We start from the raw sequence: 19,864 nt of genomic DNA on the forward strand, positions 1-19,864 counted from the left end.
GCAAATCACTTCATGCCTCTCTGTTTTTTTGATATTTCCTCCAGTGCAAAATGTCTTTTCTCCCAAGAGACGTTCTGAAGCTTGAAGTCATTGCTTTTTAGTGACTTCCGCGCGGGATGTGCTGTGCAAGTATTTGAAAGTAATTGAAAGTATTACAGAATTGCAGTACGGCGAGTCTTCTGAAACCCTAGCGCTGTACAAGTGTTCCTTTAATTATTGTGTATGGCTGAGCAATGAAGGCAACACTTTGAATCTACAATTTGTAATAAATATAGAACTCTAAAAGCTCAATAATAAACCTCAAAGGCAGGGCATTTTAAAGCTAGACTAATAAGAAATAAGCAGGACATTTAAACTAGATCTCTCTTCTAATCTTGTACTGATAAATGACCCAATTAGGAAAAAAGCAAAGACGAAACGTTCACGTAAGCTAATGGGCCAAATGGTAGCTGTGAAGCTCTCCACTTTAATAGCTTAATTACAGGCAAGCAGGCTGCAACTGGCAGGTTAGGAAGAAGAAAAGTGACGGTGAAGTGTTGTTCACTAAAAGGCTGCATTATCCAGCCATTGGCAATGCTGGGCTCAAGGAAGATGGAAACTTTATTACGAGTCTGATCCAAAGACCACTGGTATCAAGAAAAACTTCACCATGCTGCCCACAAAACCTCAACAGAGTGCTGTGAGCCTGGCTGGGAGCTGAGCAGCTGCTGTCCGCTTGGTTCCTTCGGGCCCAGTGGCTGCTTGTAGTGTTCACTGATTGTACATTTACACTCTTATTGAAAAAACTTTTCTGTCATCAACTCCAAACACCAAAGTGAGCAGTATTCCCGTGCCCACAGAGGCATCCAGACTTAATATGCAAGAAGTGGAATCATAGGGTTTGGATATACATATATGTCATGTCTTGTTTTCACGCTGTGGAATAACATCCTGAATTCTAGTTGTGTAATAAGGCTGAAGAGATTTGTTAAGGATTAATAAATGCTGTCTTAACAGGTGTTCCTCCCCAAAACATCGTGTGAGATTTCTGCGACTGTGAAAATGTAAAGAAAGGAAAAGCAGCAGGAGGTGGGTCTCTTGTATGTAAACGTTGATAGAGCTGTAAATTATTTCTAGGAATTTACTGATATTAAATTAGTTTGCTTTGAGACACACTACATACCTTGATGCTCTTCAGTTTCTTAATATTTTTTAGTCAGTACCATTTTGTATTTGAAGCTTCTTTTAGCTTTTTGCTAGTTCAAAGCTCTATCGACACAGCACAGTGTTATTCTCATCTCAGTTTGGTTTAAAACCATGTTACTGATGTATCTACAGTAGGTCAGGACCTGAGTCTTTCTGGTTTTGCTGCCTCTTCAGAGAAACAGAATCGGCGATGACCACGGTCTGCGGAGGCACAAACCCCAGCCGTTTCTCAGGCAACATGGCTTCACACCTCTGCGTGCGCCTTTATGCCAACGAGCTCTGACGCAGCCTTTAAAAACACATGGGGGCCCCCGGCCCGAAGCCCCCTGACAGCCCCTGGCCAAGCACGCTGCACCACCTCTCGTCCAACCTCGGCAGATGGCGGGTTCCCCGGCACGGCAGATGCAGGCGCGGATCTCTGCGCGCAGCTTTGAACACACACGCAGCTGCAATTTTCTGTGCCTGTTCATTGTAACAACAAAAGCTGCTCGGTCACGTCGGGTCTGCTGCAAGGAGGAGTATCCACACAGCGAGCACAACTGCATACGCTCCTACAGCCCAGGCAGAGCTACTCGTTAGCAGTGCCTTGTTTACTGGTGCGCAAAATTATGCCCCAGTAAGCCGCAAGTATTGTAAGGAAGGGGAATGCAGATAGCAGCAGCATTGAGATGGAAGACTTCCTCAGCAGAACTTCTCTCTTCCTGAAATTCAACAGCAGAACTGAGGTTGAAACTATCGAGTGAGGAAGACGAATTTGTGCTGACTGCAAACAGGGCAAGGCAGACAGCTGAGCTCCGAATTGCCTTCATCTAGCATAGCTCACTCTGTCAGAGCTGGGGCTTTGGCACCCTAACCCACTCATTTCACCAGCCATCTTTGCCGCTCCATTATTTCTTCAGCTTACTGGAGAAACCACAATTAACCAACGGTTATTTTAATCTTGCTATCCAGATTAAATCCCATAGACAGCAGTTTTTAACCTGATGAGGAGTGAAGCTCTGCCAGTTTTCCCACGGGAACCTTGTCTGCAAAAACGGGAAGGGACTGGCATGTGCGCTCTCTTGAGCTGCCTGCTCGTGCACCACCCGAGCGTGTCGGCTTGCTGTGATCCCCCAGCAACTCCTCACTGGGATTTGGGTGCTTCTGGGAGAGCTAAGCAGTGAGCAGGGCTTGCAGAAAAGAGCAGCTCCCCTCCAGATCTATCCAACATGGAATCTTGTTTATCCTTTTCTTATAAATAGGGGTGAGAAGGTAAGTGGAACATGCTGGAGCAGGAAGAGGTGACAGATGGTGGATATTAAAAAGACTCATGAACTACAGGATTTGGAGAGAGGGTCCTTTACGGAGATAATTTTTTAGTTGTTGCTCTTTTTAGGTAAAAATATCCCAGTGCTCCCAAGCAGTTCCCGGTAGTGAAAGCCCTGGTCTCTGAGCGCTGTTGACTCACTTCGACACAGACATAAAGAAAATGCTGTGCTTGTTAGAACTGCTTGGTTAAACTTAAACTTCTTCTGCAGAGAAGTGTTTGTTTCCTTCCATCTGCTGCCTTTGCAAGGAAGGAGAATCAGCCTGTTCATGTACCAGGAAGTTCTTCAACATTTGAACAGCTAGCTGTAAATGCAGGAACAATAACATGCATAAATTATCACACCTAAAAATACCCTGCATGCTAGTCACACGTATAACCCAGCCCTGGAGCAATTCCTAAGTAACGTAAGATTGTATAAAGCATGCAGATACACGGGATGTGGGCAGAACAGGGCAGCTGTGGCAGCAGATGCACCTGCCCGGCTCTCTTGCACCGTTGTAGATTTTTCCCCTCATCAAAACATGTTTTGCTGTCACTCGGAGCTGCCGACTGCCTCCTCTGTCTTTGTGCATCATGTCTGCCAAAGCCACTTGCAGAGGAGATTAAAGCAAGAGCCAGGCCCTTTGCAATCGACAGAGACCCACAGCATCTGAATTTAAACCAAATCCATCCTGACATTGGGGCTGTGCAAGCAGCACGGTAGGATGCTCTAAGGCTGATCCTCAAATGCAGCAGCTCTCCATACCTCTGAGGGGGCAAAGTGCAGTGAAGAAGGGAAGGCAGGCGGCAGGGGACGGGGTGATGGCTGTCCACACGCCGCTCGGATGGCAGACAATCCTGACAACCCGCAAGTCACCCCAGGGCAGGACACGGTTGTTGCCCTACAGCTCACTGCTGTGGGAAGTCCACGGTGTCTCTTGCAATCAATTCCTATGCGGTCTGTGCCTCCAGTATTTGCTTTTCAGCAATCTCTGAGCCTTCGCCGCGTTTCCATGGTAACGCTGAGCGATCTGATGTGAGTTATTTGCAGAATCAACGTGCTGGTGCACTCTCCCTTCTGAGCCCTGCAGCGGTTTTGGCTTTGCACACCCGAAGCTGCAGGTGTGCTGCAATAACGGGGATGAGTTCTTCACCGCAACTCCCACGTTGGCGTGCAGCTCAGGAGATACGCTCACCCGATCCCCGGTGCCAGTGTCGGCAGTACCTGGCGAATGCGCCGAAGCGGTCCCGGGATGGGAAGTGCTCAGACCTCAGCCAGGTCCCTGCTGCCCCTCCATTGCAGTGGAGGCACAGCCTGTTTGGTCAGCGCCTCCGTCCTGCGCCTATGAACCTGCTGGCACTGTAATTCCTGCCAGTGTCCCTGGGACCAATGGGTCTAACACACCAATGTGACCCCGATGGGAAAAGTGGAAAAGCTGTTTCACGCAGAGCCAAAGCCCAGGCTGCCCTGCGCTGCAGGAGCGCAGAGGATGCTGCTGCTGTCAGTCCTTTACCCAGCACTACGGCCACCGAAATACTTACCTGCCTGCTGGCTAACCACTGCTGATGGAAACACATAGCGCTTTCAACCTAATTTAGTTTCTGTGGCCTAAAACTCTTCCCATGTCCAACCACAACCGCCTGGCTATGGCCCGTCACACCCCACACCCATCATTCCCCATCCAAATGCAAACCAAGCCAGGACTTCTCAGCATCCACGATAAGACAGTATCAGGAGCACTCACACTAGCCAGGTTGTTTAAATTATTAAAATAAGAAGAAACTGCACAGGCTGGATCCTAGCAAAGCAATTTGTATATCATCCTTTCTTCTAATGAAAGTGAAATGCTGTCTCACTTTGACGTAAGGGCTTTGCATCTGTCTCAACAACGAACCCATTGCAAGGAGAGGTTGGGCATGTTTCCATCACAGCTTGAAGGCAGCCGGAGCAAGAGCAGGAAGGGCTTTTTGGGATAGCACCGCTGTCGGGAGCAGCACGAACATCCGCGGGGCATGGCTTGTTCACTGGAGAGGGGCTCTGCCCCCGCAGCCGAAGCTCAGAACGACCCTAACGTGCCCTGAAGCGGGTCCCTACAAAATGCCTCAAGCGTGAGAGCTCCTCGTTCCTGGCCGGGACGTGGCTCCTGGCTTCACTCGAGGGACTGCGGGCGGCTGCGAGACCCCCAGAAGGGCCGAGTTGGGCGGATCCCTGCAGCGATGGGGACGCCCTGGGAGGAGCGGGAAGGAATAAGGAAATTTAAAGATCTAATTGCCTTTTTAACACATCTGGGGAAAATGCTTCGTTCCCAAAAGCTTTGTCCAGGCATGTTCCCAGCATCGTAACTTTGATTCACGTGAACAGCCCGATAGCAGGCAGAGCACCTAATTCTTGGGTGTATTTAACCTCTTCTTTGAATTCTAACCCTAAATCCTCACCCTAGGATCCCCCTCGCGGGGCTGAGAGCTCGGGCCGCGCCCGGAGCCGCCCGCGGGGCTCCCTCGGCGAGTGGCCGCCCTGAGGAGCCGGTGCCAGTCGCGGTCCCGCTCCCCGTCCCGCTCCCGGTCGCGGTCCCGCCGCTCGCCCCTCACCGCCCACCGGCGGGGCGGGCGCTCCGGGAAGGGCGGCCCGGGCGGTGCTGCCGCCTCGGTCCCGCCCGCTGAGGGGAGCCCCGGGCGGCGGCAGGCGGGCGGGCAGGCAGGTAGGTGGGTGAGGAGCGAGCGGGGCGGCGGCGGTAAGATGGCGGCGTAGCGGCGCTGCTCGGCGCGGTTCCCGCCCTGACAGGCGGCGCCCGGCCCCGCCATGAAGCTGGTCATCCTGGAGACGTACGCGCAGGCCAGCGAGTGGGCCGCCAAGTACATCCGCAACCGCATCGTCCATTTCAGGCCCGGGCCCGGGCGGTTCTTCACGCTGGGGCTGCCCACAGGTGGGTGCCGGGGGCGGGAGGGGGCCGGCGGGCGTCCCCGGGGGGCGTCGCCCCGGGGGGCTGAGGCGGCGGCTCCCCCGCAGGCAGCACGCCGCTGGGCTGCTACCGCAAGCTGGTGGAGTACTGCCGCAACGGGGACCTCTCCTTCCAGTACGTGAAGACCTTCAACATGGACGAGTACGTGGGTGAGTGCCCACACGCAAAAAAAAAAAGTATTTGCCTTTCGTTACCCGTTTCGCGGTCTATTACGTATCTCTGCGCGGTGCAGATGTCCCCTTACCGAGGCAGGTCCCAGCCCTCGGTGCCGCAGCCTGACGGCCCCGTTCGCGTGTGGCGGGCGCTGAAAATCCCATCTGCAAAGGACTTACGGTAGGAAGGGTAACACCTGCGCGGGCCAAGGGGGTTAACGGTACAATTTTAACACCTATGTAAGAAATAAATCAGTATCAAAGTATCGATTTGTCAGTATCAAAGAGCATCAGGTGTTGCCTGGTATTGTACGCGCTAGACACCACTGTATTTTGCCTGAACTTAGGTGTTGATCAGCTAAGGATCAGGCTGAGCACTGCAGCCTGAGGTAGCGTGCAATATTAACTACCACCTTTGCTCTGGGATTATAAAGGTCACTTTAGCTCCAGGTCCCTTATAAAGACGGATGTGTTACCTGTCCAAGTGCCTTTCCGTAACTGACGCGCGCTTCTGCTAAGGCTGCAGAGGACCATTTTGTTTACAAAGCTGTGATAAAATAGCCTCTTCACAAGAAAGAGTACAGAGAGATCAGTGGGCAAGCATAAAGCTCCAAAGGTGAAAACCATACGGGCTAAATATTTGCTAATGCTAATGTCACTCTGGCCAAGGAATTTTTCTGTGAACAATCCTAATCAAGCAGCGTTAGGGAGCAGGCAGTCCAGTGTGGGTTTATAGCATTCAAGGGGAAAAAAAATATGCAGTAAGTTACTTCCCAGGCTTCTGCACTTTTTTTAATCATTCTTGCTAATACAAACTGGTAGGGGTGCTGAAAAGGTGGTAACAGTTGAGGCACAGTGCATGGCTGCTTTTCTGGAACATCCATTGCATGATGGTATGAGCATGTGTCTTATAGGAGCTATTGTGATTGATGTAATTTTGCTATTTAGGGAAATAACAACAACGTGTGAAAGTTGAGGGAGCCACAAATGACAGACAGAGAAAGCAGCGCTCTATTACCAAAGCCACTGCAAGTGGTACAGGTGGTTTATGTTACGTGTCATGTTCTTCCAGTTGGTCTCAGTCCCGTGCGTGATCTGTTACCAGGTCTCCCAAGGGATCACCCGGAAAGTTACCATTCCTTCATGTGGAATAACTTCTTTAAGCATGTTGACATCTCAGCAGAAAATGTTCACATTTTGGATGGAAACGCACCTGATCTACAGGCAGAGTGTGACGCATTTGAGGATAAAATCAAAGCAGCTGGAGGAATTGAACTCTTCGTTGGAGGTGAAAACCCGAAGGACTATCGGTCTCTAAACACTGGCAGGAAACGCTGCCTTTCCTCCACCAGCCATCTCATTTATTATCAGGAGAGTTCATTTTCACTGCAGCTCAGTGGATGTGCAGTGAAAGCCAACCCATACACCATCACCCTGGGTGCTCGTGTGCTGGCAGCCTTGTCTTCCAAAGTACCGCGCCCCCGTTTTAAGTATTTCAGTCCAGTAAGTGGATTGTTCAGGAAAAGATTAGCAGGAGAAACAGGCAGGACTGTTATTCTAGCAGGTGTTTGGAAAGCCTAGCCTCTACAGGGCTGGAACTCTACTGAATACAAAACGTATCACAATTGCCAGGGCTAACAGGAACCTGCTAGGAGTAGTCAGAGCCAACAGGAGCTCAACCAAGCTTTTCCCATTAGTTTGCCTTAAGATCTGCCCTCTGCTTGTCATCTTGTCTCAGCACGATTAGGGAAGAGTCTCTGTTGGCTTCAGAGGGGGCTTTTGCTCTCTTTCCTACCAGAAGCAAATTTGAGCTTGAGCAGAAAAATTGCAGGGGTTTTTCTCAGATCTGTATCTATTCCTGAAGCCCCGAGTGTCCTTCTGATAGGAGCGCTGCTGGCTCTGCTTCCTACGGTAACTGTAACAGCGACTGACCTTCTTCTCAAACTCTCTCTGCCACAGGTATTGGCCCAGACGGCCACATCGCTTTCAACGAGCCTGGATCAAGTCTGGTATCCAGGACACGAGTGAAGACCTTGGCTATGGACACTATACTGGCTAATGCCAGGTTCTTTGACGGTGACCTCTCCAAAGTCCCCACAATGGCTTTGACGGTCGGAGTAGGCACTGTCATGGATGCCAGAGAGGTTAGGAGAAAAGCAGTGACTTCACAGAGCAGCTCTTGAGCAGGGCTTCCTGCAGTTAAAGGCTGTCCCGTCTCGGAGCAGCAATGCACCCTGCTGGCGCAGGCCAGCTTATGCTTTTCCTGCCACGCACAGCTGAATACCTGACCCTCCTGTTCTCTCGCATCCTGTGACGCTATTGAAAGGCTCGTGCTCTGTCTTCCATTTTTGCTCTACTAACACTTACGTTTGCATAACCCTGCAGTAGAGTTGTTATCCTCAGGGAGCTAGAAAGGTTCGGGAGAATGCCTTTGGTTAAGACCCTCATCTGGGGAAATAACTGCAAGAACCACTGGTTGACTTGATGTTACACCAGCAGGTCATGAAAACTGTATGGGATAGCTTTTAATTGAGGCTATACCTTGGTTTATACAGGGGAGCGCAAAGGGTCTGAGTCATTAAAATGACCCACCAGGCTATGATTTAATTGACAAATAAAATGCAGCCAGCGCAAACAGAATCAGGATACAGCGAAGTGCCTCTGCATAGGATGATGGAGATAAACCCCTGTCAGGGACTGGGGCGGCTCTCCCAGTTCAGCAGGGTGTGGGCATGCTCTCTCTGAACGCATCTTCTAGACCCTAACTGCCATCCTCTGTGTCTCGGAGTCCAGGTGATGATTCTTATCACAGGAGCCCACAAAGCCTTTGCTTTGTACAAAGCCATCGAGGAAGGTGTCAACCACATGTGGACGGTATCTGCTTTCCAGCAACACCCCAACACTGTGTTTGTGTGCGATGAGGATGCCACGCTGGAACTCAAAGTTAAGACCGTGAAATACTTCAAAGGTGAGTGTTTGGCCAGGCCAAGCAGCTGTTGTACTTAGTCTGTAAGTGGTAAAAGCCATGCTTTGCATTGTATGTTTCTGTTTAATCAACTCCCAAAGGAGTACATTCCTTAAACGTAACAGCTGAGCCGTACAGCCTTAATAAAAGCGTAAGCTTAACTTTGTGGGCACGGGAGCAAAGGCACAAGGACTTTAGCAATGCCTAACTTCATTAGCATCCAATGACTGAGAATTTTGCTTTATTATGTCTACTTAAGTCATCTTTTTGCTTGCTACATTAGGTTTAATGCTGGTTCACAACAAGCTTGTGGAACCCTTATACAGCATGAAGGAGCCGGGAACAGAAAGAAGCCAGTCTAAGAAGCCATACAGCGATTAATCTCTTGCTGCTTAGAGTAATGCTGAACCAGCTTTTCTGTTGAAAACCAGCTGTGAAGAAAGCGAATTGCTGCAGAAACTCAGATTTGTTCTTAAATTAGCAAAATGATTATGTGCTTGCTCCTGTCCGTTAAAAAGACAGATGCAACACCTGCCTTAATTAACCAAACGAGGATGGGAACCAGTATAGTGTGTTCCACAAACTTCCACCACGAGCTTATTCTCTGAAGGTGAAGTTGGTGGAGAACGAATTTTTCAATCTATGAAGCAACTGTAATCACGTGGACTGAGGGCCCCAAAACTTAAGTGTGAAGATACGTGAAAGTACAGTGTTGTAGAAACCAAACGGGTGCTCCCTTTGGGATGCATCTCTTAATTCTGACAAGTACCTTTTTGTGTCACTCTCCTTCCATAATACGCTCTTACATTATAGACATTTAAAACGAGAACCGAGCTTGTTCAGCCTGGAGAAGGGAAGGCTTCAGCATGACCTAACGGCAGCGTGCTTCACAGCTACGAGGAGGTCAGCGGGAAGATGAAGCCAGGCTCTCCTGGGCAGCGTCCCGGGGGAAGATGAGAACGGGCAGGGGGGCTTGGGTTGAGTTGAGGTGCTCAGACTGGATATAAGTTAAAAAACCTGACCCACAAGGAGACTCGGGCAGTGGGGCAGGCTGCCCAGGGAGGCTATGCAGCCTCTGTCCTTAGGGGGTTTTCAAGACCTGACCAGGTAAAGCCTTGGCTGAACCCCTCTTTGAGCCAGATGTTGGACTTGAGACCGTTCTGGCAAAAGGGAGGCTACAGACAGCGTTCATCAGTGCTGCGTTAATAATGCAGTATCATTAATGCAGTTAAGGCATTTGTTTATGCATCTATATGGTTTTATTTGTTGTCACACAGGAAGCCTTACAAGTTCAGTTTCAGGCTTTACGATGTACTACAAGAGGATAGATTTGTCAGATTAAGCATAAATAACTTCTCTCGCTGCTGCTCAGCACTCTGCTACAGTGTCAGGGCAGAGCCTGAAGCAGTACGTTCTCTCTCCCTCCTTTCCGTGCTTCACGCTGCAATGAGGAAATGCCAAACAAGTCTCAAAGGAAGCACTCTGTTCCCTCAGCCCCACACAGGTGGAAGCAGCCTGTACTGGCAAGGCACCACCAGTTCTGAAACTTGATTCCCAGCTGTCTTATCACATGCTAACAAGTGAGGTGCAAGACAAACTGGGGAGCATTTATTTTCTTTATGCAGAAATTTTGTAAGCTGTTGTTCTGTAACGTAACTTTCTACAGTAAATGTCTTATTTTTTTCTGAACGGTCACACTGACTCTATCTGCGGCTCACTCTCAGTGTGCTGGTGAAACACGGAACAGGTTACGTGGCTGAACAGGCCTCCTAACACCACCTTTGAACAGCAACACCACAGCCTTCAAAGCATGAGAAAGACCTGTTATTTTGCACAAGATTTCTCCATCGCCTAGAACCAAAGCTTTACCGAAAGGAGTTTGGTGGAAACAGCTGCTGCTGCTCCCTACTTCCAGAGCCCCCTGCCTTGGCAGCATGTGCTGGCAGGTCTCCACCAAACACCTGCTACAGTTTGTCCTGCCAGGCAGCAGCCATTTCATTAAAAAGGTGGGGATCTTTAAAGGAGAAAAGAGAAGGTCACAGCTCTCCACCTTTTACCACAAAATGTCTGCAAATAAATCTAACGCTTGCTCTGCATGTACAGAGAGAGCGAGGGGGGCTGCAAGAGGAAGGAGTACACGTTGAGCAAGAAACTCTGTGCCACGTTAGCAGAGTTGCCTGCCTTGCTCTCTGTCAGTGAAGACAGGTTCTGGTTTTAGCTGTCCTGCCTTTGCAACACCAGCTGATTGTCCTACACATGCAGTCCTCTCCTGGGAGGGTCTGGCCTCCTCTGCCTCACTGCAAAACATGGGAGCTCTAACCCAGGGGTCCCCAAATGCCCAGAATTCACATATTATTGAAAGCAGAGGTAGTTCATTGTAACATCTTCAAATACTTCACCACGCCCTTGGGCTGTGGTAGCCCTGGCAGACATCCCCTGCCATGGCTTCTCATCCCAACGTACCCTTTGGCACCCACGCCCTACCCTCAGCCCACCTCTGTCCTGGCAGAAGGGACCTGCCCAGAGACCCAACACCCATCTCCTCCATCCAGGCAGGAAAACGGGGTTTAAGCACATGCTCCTCCTCCTCATAAACATTCCCTGTCTACTCACATATGCAGCTTAGTGAGAGGAAAGCCCCCTCCAAAAGCAGGCAGCTTTTGGACTCAGCCTGTAGCGTTAAAAATTGTGGCCAGAGTGGAACTACTGTGGGGGCTGCAGCAAAAAGCTGGCTCCATCCAACGCAGCGTTCCCACAAGAGTCACGACAGCCACCTCGCATCAGTCAGGGGCTTGTGTCTCCCAGGGAAAGCCGGGGGGGGGCACATGCACACCTCCAAACTTCTACCAGCGGAACAGATCCCGTGCCAACTTCACCCGAGAGCTCTGCGCGAGCCCAGGTCCGGCCTAGGTCCTTGTACAGACGCTGCCGCGAGCGAGCGCCGCGGCACGCGGGCCATGGAGGCGATCGCCACCCAGGCGCGGAGCAGAGCTCTGTCCCACGCGCTGATCTGTGCTGCCGCACACGTGCCATAGTGAAGACAAACAGGGAGACAACTACATTTACTGTTTAAAGTGAATTTAGTGCATGTGAAAGGTGCAGGAAATACAATTTAAACCATACACAATGTAAACTTTCCCTACACGCTGCCCTACAGCCTAAACCAAGACAAGAGATCCGCTCTTAACATCTCATCTTTTTAATTACTACCAATTTCAATAGTACAGGCTTTCACCCTCTGCAGAAGGAACTAAATCAGCACTCATTTGGGCCAGATATCCGATATCAATTTATTTACTGTAAGTCAAAACTGAGTGAGAAGTGTTCACCTTGGGTTTCTGAAGAGTCCTCCAGCTCCTGAGCTATCTATCTGGCCCCTGCTACTTGTTTTGAACACAGCACATGCAGTTTTAATTTCGAAATAAATTTTTAGACCATTCTGCAAGTGGAAAAACTTCTAAAAAAAAAAAAAAGTAGTGGCTCCCTCCGGTAATTACTTTCATGCTCACAAAACTACTTGCTGAGCTTTCAGGCGAAAAAATTCAGGGTTTGAAATCATTTGAAGAGCAAGAACAGTGGAAATAAGGGATCTAGTCCGGAACTAAAACTATCAACTATCAGATTTCTTTTATGAAGAGTTAGGTTTTTTTTTAAAAAAAATCCAAACCAAAACTTCATCGTCTGAAGACAAGGTAATTTTCAATATCTTGGAGAATTCAAGTTCTTCTCAACTATGTATCCTGTATTTTTCACCCCCTCACTGGCCGCACGCTCAGCTCACTGCCTCAGCACCCACCACTGCCAAAACAAGGAGAGGCAACGTGAGCGAATACGACAGCGACGCCGCGATGAGCCATCAAACTCATTCAGATTTCTGGAAATGGTTCTTGGTCATTTTCTGCCACAGCACCCAGTAACACAAAGACCCTGGCACTACAGCCAGCAAGAAGGGGGTTAACGTCGTTAGATGGCATCAGTGACCAAGCAATGAGCTGCTTTTCAGAGAAACAGGTCAGGAAATGCTATAGAAACAACCGGCTCAGCTGCTGAACGCAGGAGGAATTTTCCATATTGTATCAGCAAACTCACCCTGTCCAAGAAGCATCGCTAAACGGCTCCAGGCTGAGCACTGCAGCTATAGTAACGCTGCCCTAAAACCCACGATGGACACGAGCCGAGTCCTCAAAAGGTCAGTCTCCCTAAAGGAAACCCCCAACTACTTCTGTGATTTGGGGCTTCAGTTTTGTTTGCTTTTGAGAAAGGGGCACCTCTTCGTATGTATTTTTCCAGTAATTTTCCCACTTCTGACTGGTTGTACTTGTCTCTAAATCGATCCGATTATTAGGGCCTTCAGTGGTGATCCTGACCGCAGGACGGGGAAAATGGTCTCCTTTGGTTTTGGCAACAGCCTCTGAAGTGTGAGTACCCCGCGGTGCAAGGTAGTTAGCGTTCTTCTATCACGTAACGGAAGTGAAAAGCAAACAAACGTGACACAAAAATGGAAAGCTTCTGTCTCTGGTTTGTTCGGCTTTTGTTGCTGGAGAAAGCTACTAGTCTTCATCTTCAGCTTCCCAGAACTCACCGTCAATATGCATGGCTTGAAACAATCTGCAAGACAGCCAATAATATACATCAGGATGCAAAAAAAAAAAAAAAAAAGTAGAAGATATGTACAAAAAAAGAAAATCAATCTAAATGGGACCAAAAATACAAAAGCAGGAAGTTTCATGGTTTTTGTCAGTATCATAAAACACTCGTGCTGCAACCATCAAAGTCAAAATATCAGCTAGTCCACAGGCGCTTCTGTGGCGCATCACACCAGAAGGTTGTACAGCCCCTTACGCACACGATGGCCCACGAAATCCCTGAAAATATCCGTAATCCAAACCGTTAAAGGCTCCCCAGCACGCTGCCGCTCCTAGCCAGTCTTCAGGCAGCGCACAAGCAGCAGCCAAGCCCCCCTGCTCCAAACAGGATTGTCTCATCCGACAATACAGAGCTGGGCAAACAGCTACAGCCTATAAACAGCAGGTGGGGGTGTGTGTGTTGAAACAAAAGGGAAGAAAGTGGAATTTTTTTATAAAACAGATGGGTTTAGCTAAGATAGGTAGAGGTTAAGCTAAATGAAAAGAAAAAAGAACACCAGAAGAAAAACAGAAAGGAAAACAGGCTAAAAAAAATTTACTGTTGGGAGAAGAGGGAATGCTGAAAAAGAAGAGCAAGAGAAAAATAAATGCTGTCAGCCACCTCTGTTACAGCGGGACAGGCGGTGGAGGGTTGAGTAAGTACTGGTGCTTTGACTTTGGTACCCAGGCACTGTGTATCACAGCGACGGGCACGTAAGCCAAGGAAATACACACAAGCTTGGGCTGCTGTCATTCCTCCTCCCTGACCTGCCTGCCCTTTCAATTGCCCAGACAGCCGCGGCATCCTTTCCCTCTTGATACACCCCTGAGAGCGATGATGGAAGCCTAGTCTGCAGCTTTTTAGAAGCCGCTTTTTTTTTTTTTTTACCCAAAATCTTGTGTTGCGCTATCATATACCTGAGCATCTGCAAGGAAAGGTTTTGCTACAGGCTGTCTCCCAGTCAGAGGCAGCGAGCAGAGCATCAGGAACAGGTCCAGAGGGCTTCTCCGCAATTTTAAAACAGAAGTTCTTAAAAAGCAAAACCACATCCCAAATCACTCCTGATATTTTTTATTATTGTCAGTGTCAGGTCCTTGTAAGCGTAAATATTTGAGACAAGAAACTGTGTCTTAAACTGTACAACTACAAATTTCAAGGTCAGCATAACCTGGGAGAGATTATAAGTAGAAAAACAAGCGGGACAGCACTAGAAGAAACAGATGCAAATGCATACCTATTAAAGCATGGGGAAGATGGATCGTTGAAGTGCCTGTACGGGTTCACCCTCGACAGAGAACCCATGCAAAGCCAGCAGAAATACTGCATGCAGCCAGTACACGTCATTTTGTTACAACCATCTAGTTTCTGAGGAGAAGAAAACAAGAAATAGCAGTAACAGAGTCTTCCCGTCTCAGTCTCCAGGCCTGTCTCTGTACAATAAGACTCCTTGAAACTGCATCAACTAATACGACTATATTTTGCCCCGACTCTGTCGTAACACTGTGATTGTTTCACTGCTCAAAAGGACTGGGAGCTAGAACCACAGAATGGTAAATTAGCTATAATGCTAATAATACTGGAAATTAATATTTTTCTGAAGCTGGTTTTATTTCCTGGCTGTAGCCCAGAACAGCAGTAGCCTGAAGCACATGGAAAACAAAGGGATTCATACAGACCCAAAGTCACCCCAGATCTTTTTAGTACCAGGGTCCGAGCAATACCGGTCGCTGTATTTACCCAAGTCCCTGAGCTCCAGAAACACCCCCTCCTTTTCCACGTACCACAGACTGAAATGGAAAGTTCTCTTGCCATCTCCTAGAAATTCACCTTCCCTGGTGAACTTGGAGGCTACAAATAAACCTGTTCCAGCCTAAATACAGAACTGACTCGATTTAAGTTAGTGCCTGTTAAGAGTTACTATGATTCTTCAGCCTTTCCCCACCACGCTTACCTCTATGTGAGTACCGCAGCAAGGACAAGCCTTGGAGTTCTTTTCTAGCCATTCTTTACTCTCCATCTCCTCAAGGGCTTTCTGAATCACTCGTTTGCCATAGCGTTGTTCCAAGAACTTCTTAGTTGCCTCGTCTGCTTCTAAATACTCATTTCGCAAATCCATTAATTTCTCTGGGGAAATAAAACAAAAACAAAACAGCTTTTATAATGTATTATCTAAAGAAGTCCAGCTAATAACAGCATAAAGTAATCTCAAAGGAAACTAACATCATTAGTTAAAAAGCAAGTAAAACGAAGAATATGTAAGAAAAAGTTGAGTCTATTAAAACCCCTCTACCTCAAAATTCAACGTTTTACACTGTTTCATTATAAGAGACCAGTTGACGGAGTTAGAACAAGTCTGCAAGGTAAAATAAACTAAAAACCAAATATTTTTTCTGAACATAGAGTAAACATAACTTTGTCACAAGATTTTGAGGCCAAACGACAGAGAAGCATCCATCCAGTTCCAGTATCAGCCCTGACAACGGAAAGCGGTGGGATTCCCAGGGAAGGATAAAGAAAGGCACATATAGGATCACTCTTCCCCGGCTACGGCCTCTCAGCATTTGGCGATCGGCAGTTTAGGGACCTCCTGAGCCGTGGAGTGTCATCAAAGGAATAATTTTTAATTGCCAGCAACGGACCTACTCCAAACGAATCTAATCTGACAGCAAGCTCACGCGGTGATGAGTTTCCTTGCTTAATTTCTGACTCTCAGCCTTCTTCCCACAAGACTTAATTGTTTCTTGATCCATTTCCGAAATACGATGAGACTCACCCGCCGTAACCTTACATGGAGAGACCCCATGGTAAGTCATTTTACAGAGAGTACAGAAGGCATAGTTGCAACACGAACATATGCCCATGGTGCAACCTGGTTCTTGCATGACCGGTGTCTGACAGCCGGGGCGAGGGCAATACACTACATCCGCCATCAGGTCCAAGCTAGACTGCAGGAGCAGGCGGTCGTATCGTGCAAAGAGCTGCTCTCCGACCAACTCTTTAACCTAAATAAAGGTCAAAGAAAGATTACAAGCATCTGAACTTCTGAGCCTCTAGGGTCAGCAAAAAACCAGTGAAAAGGTACCTACAGCTGGGATGAATCCACTTAATATTCTCCGACAGGTCATGCAAAGAAATGCTATTTTAATAATAATTAATCGAATGAAAAACATGCAGCGCTAAATGGGACGGGACATTAATTCAGGCCGCTGACTGACACCAGCGCTAACAGAGCCACGTTGTAACTCTGATGCCTCTGTGTGGCTCAGTATGAAAAAACAAACGTCCCCAGGTACAGTCACAACGCTCACCACGGAAAGCCACGCCTTGTCCTCTGTAACTATTGGTAAGTTAGCAGAACTCTACCACCCTGCTTGCACACTATTACCTGGCCAGGAGTAGCAACAGAAGAACACTTCGGTTCTGGGCAGTTGAGGCAGTGGACCTGCCCATCCCTGATCTGTATTTCAAAGTAGTCCTTCAGGCAAGCTTTGCAGTACACGTGGCTGCACTCGGTGAAGTACATACATTCACTGCCCAGCTTCTCACAGAAGCAGATATTGCACAAGTACATCTTACTGTTAAAGCACTTCCTCTTCTGAGCCTGATCAAAATCCAAGATTTCCCTGATCAGACTCGACAACGATTCCACATCCTGCACGGCTCTTGCGTCGATGATTTCCTCCTCAGCTGCTGAAGAGCCTGCTGCGCCACCACAATCATTCTCAGCGTCGAGAGGGGCCAAAGGCGTCCTGCTCTGCCCGCTCCCTCCATGGCACATTTTAAGCTCATACGGGGAGGAAATATTCAGGTAATTCAGTGTTTCTTCCTTCAGAAACTGCATCCAGGCAAACAAGACCACACAGCCTCGATTCTCTTCCCATACGTTGTCCAAGTGTTTGCAAAGAGCACTGAGCTGGGAAAGAAAAAGCAATTCCAGATTTCAGTATGTTTTGACAAGTCGTTTTCCTCTCCCATCACTCCCCTTAGCTCACATTTACCTTCCAGATTCTGGAGTTTGTACATAAACACAAAACATACACAAAAATAATGCTCCTAGGTGCAAGCTTGCATTGCTTAGGATGGTGGCCAAATAAAAACAAGTAGGAAACAAGAGAGCCAACCGAAAGAGCAATGTAATCGTTTGTGTCTGAATTTTACTTTCATCTGCTACATCAGCATCCCCCAGGGCACCGCTACTTACAAACCCGCTCTTGATCACAAAAGCACTGTTAAAATGTTAAAGCTCTTTCACAAACCTGGGCTTGGGAGAGCCATTTTCCACTGAGGGTAAACGCGGGCGGGGAGGTTGACGGGTAGTCCGGTGGGAGTTCGAAATTCAGCACGAGGGGAGGCAGAAAGCAGACGGTGTATTCAAAGCTGGTGTTCTGGAGGCTTTCTGCGGAATTGCCTGGATCAAAGAGAACTGAGACAGTTGGAGAAGGAACAAGAAAATGAAAACTAATGAGCTGTAACTGTTTATGACAGATAGCTCTTTTCATTTGATAAAATTCTGGGTTTTCAATGATTTATTCAATGATTTATAACAAAACTTCTCAGTGCAGTAAAACTTCACAGGGTTGTACGTATACGGTTAAGTCAGTGAACGCCAGCACTGGGAAACATCAGATCCTGCACACGAAACCTGGGAAGACACATCCTCAGGGAGTAAAAAATAACGAACGTAATTATTCCAAAGAAATACTATTACTCATCTCCAGTTCACCAAAGTTCACTACGGAGGTTACATGTGTGAGGACGAAACCACGCGCTCGGGTATAAGCCCCAACAAGACAGCGCAGGGCCAGTCGTGCTGTCCCCGGTCACAGCTCCTGCAGGTCGCTACGGCAGCGGCCATGGAAGCCCATACCGGAAAATCAGCTCAGTGAAAATGAATTTTGGGATAACACAAAACATTTCAACTCACCACTCACAAAAATTTTGAAGTTTTGGGGCAACTCCAGACAAATTCTCGTTTCTCCTCCTTGGGCAGACTTGGCTCTCTTAAACTCCTCTTCATCGTAAATGCTAGCCAAAGCCAGCAGCTCATCCTCCTGAGCTTCTTTGTCTTCTGAAGACATTGAAATTTTCTGTGGAGTTAACACCACTCTACAAGATCAACTGAGTTAACGCATCCCTATTTCAATTATTAATTTGGCATATCTATTCTATGCTACTATAATAAGATTTAGAAACATGAGCAATTGATACAAAACAATGTAAAACATAATTAAGCTTTTTTTACAGGTTGAGAAAACATTGGTAGCTTTATAAAATAAAGAAACACCTTAACGGAGCGTCAAAAAGCGAAGCATTAGTGGCTATAGGCAGCTGTAAGGGGGGAAAATAGTGAAATACACTGATGGCAAGCGACAGAGGGACGTTTTGTTCGTGTGTGAAAGGGAAAATAGAGTGAAAAACAAGAAAAAAAATTAGTAACAGGATTTCTTACCCACTGTTCTAAAACAAACATGCAAAAAGACCCATTTACGATTAGAGTTATTGAAGACATCGATAAGAAGCTTCAAACCCTACGCAGGTGTCTTTCAGACGTGCTCCTGCACCATTTCAGTTCTGGATTTGGGGAAATAAAGCCACGTGTAAGGGATTACCTTTTTATTCACCGGGGCGCAGCGGCGAGGTTGCAGGTGCTGGCTGGTGACCGAGGAGAGCTGCGTTAGCAGGGCCCCCGCTCACTGCTCGGGGAGAGCTGCAGGTCATAAACTTTTCCTCATATAAGGCATGAAAAACATCGACTTTGTCCTTAAAGCACACATGGTTGTGGCACCGCTACTTCCGAGCTGCCTGCAGGGAAACAAACAAACAAACGCTCAGGGGGATTAAAGTCCCCTCAGCATTTCTGTAACGAATGCTAACGAACGCTCCCTTTGGGCAGACGCGCTCTGTAAATTCCGAATCATCTTTTTACAGCTCCCACAGCACTAACCAGCCGCGTAAGCTGCCGTGCCCGCTGTCACCCGCACTAACTAGCTCGGGCGCCCGGCGAGGGCCCCCCCGCAGCCAGCGGATATCCCACCCAGCTGCTGCCCCCCACCTTCAGGGCGTTTATTTACCCCTAATCAGCAAACAACAGCCAGCCCTTCCAAACAAGCCGCACGGGGGAGGAAAATCGCGACCAAAAAGCAGAAAGAATTAAAGAAAAAAAAAAAAGCCAAATTTTCAGGCCAAGCTCCCCCCTCCGCAACCAGCTGCGCGATTGTCATTTCAGTTTCAACCATTGCTGTGTTTTCGCGCGGTCGCACCCGCCTCAGGCACCACCTACGGCCGGGGAGCGGGAGGACCCCCGCACCCCGCCCGGGGCTCCCGGGCCGAGGGATGGAGGGAGGGCCCGGGCCGCCCCGCGCCGCCACCCGCGTCCCCGCGTCCCCGCACGGCCTGCGCCGCCCCCGTTACCTCAGCCGTGCGGGCCCGGGGACGGCGCGGCGGGACCCGGCCCAGCCCCTCACGGCGCGGCGGGACCCGGCCCAGCCCCTCACGGCGCGGCAGGGCCCGGCGGCGCCGCGGCCGAGCAGAGGCGGGGAGGGGAGAGGCGGGAGCGGCCGCCGGGCGAGGCGGAGGGAGGCGCCGTCCCGCCCCGTCCCGTCCCCGCCGCCGCCCCGCAGCGCCGCCCGCGGCCCGGAGGGACGGCAGCGCCGGGCCCGGGGAGCGGAGCGGGGCGGCCGCGGCCCTC

General features: G+C 48.9%; 2 protein-coding genes across 5 annotated transcripts; one reads left to right on the forward strand and one right to left on the reverse strand.

Annotated features, from left to right (window-relative positions):
* Nucleotides 1-5,019: 5,019 nt before the first annotated feature.
* On the forward strand, nucleotides 5,020-10,245 carry GNPDA1 (glucosamine-6-phosphate deaminase 1). Of its 2 annotated transcripts, none has more exons than XM_064458247.1 (6): nucleotides 5,020-5,397; nucleotides 5,481-5,582; nucleotides 6,691-6,873; nucleotides 7,545-7,729; nucleotides 8,379-8,553; nucleotides 8,834-10,245. In XM_064458247.1, the coding sequence occupies exons 1-6, from the start codon at nucleotides 5,274-5,276 to the stop codon at nucleotides 8,929-8,931; spliced, it is 867 nt and encodes a 288-aa protein (XP_064314317.1). In that variant the 5' UTR covers nucleotides 5,020-5,273; the 3' UTR covers nucleotides 8,932-10,245. The 2 variants fall into 2 exon arrangements, with proteins under 2 accessions (XP_064314317.1, XP_064314318.1); XM_064458248.1 differs by having other exon boundaries at nucleotides 5,324-5,397; nucleotides 5,549-5,582.
* Nucleotides 10,246-11,611: 1,366 nt separating this feature from the next.
* RNF14 (ring finger protein 14) lies at nucleotides 11,612-19,747 on the reverse strand. 3 transcript variants are annotated; one of them, XM_064458246.1, is made up of 9 exons: nucleotides 19,588-19,747; nucleotides 18,786-18,978; nucleotides 18,108-18,244; nucleotides 17,433-17,584; nucleotides 16,562-17,089; nucleotides 15,950-16,178; nucleotides 15,128-15,300; nucleotides 14,411-14,541; nucleotides 11,612-13,158 (listed from the first exon to the last, which is right to left on the reverse strand). In XM_064458246.1, exons 5-9 carry the CDS (start codon nucleotides 17,015-17,017, stop codon nucleotides 13,101-13,103), a joined length of 1,047 nt encoding a protein of 348 aa, XP_064314316.1. In that variant the 5' UTR covers nucleotides 17,018-17,089; nucleotides 17,433-17,584; nucleotides 18,108-18,244; nucleotides 18,786-18,978; nucleotides 19,588-19,747; the 3' UTR covers nucleotides 11,612-13,100. The 3 variants fall into 3 exon arrangements, with proteins under 3 accessions (XP_064314316.1, XP_064314315.1, XP_064314314.1); XM_064458245.1 differs by having other exon boundaries at nucleotides 18,101-18,263; XM_064458244.1 differs by having other exon boundaries at nucleotides 17,433-17,599; nucleotides 18,101-18,263.
* Nucleotides 19,748-19,864: the final 117 nt, after the last annotated feature.

Source organism: Phalacrocorax carbo, chromosome 8 (genome assembly GCF_963921805.1).
Source record: "Phalacrocorax carbo chromosome 8, bPhaCar2.1, whole genome shotgun sequence".
Lineage (NCBI taxonomy): Eukaryota > Metazoa > Chordata > Aves > Suliformes > Phalacrocoracidae > Phalacrocorax > Phalacrocorax carbo.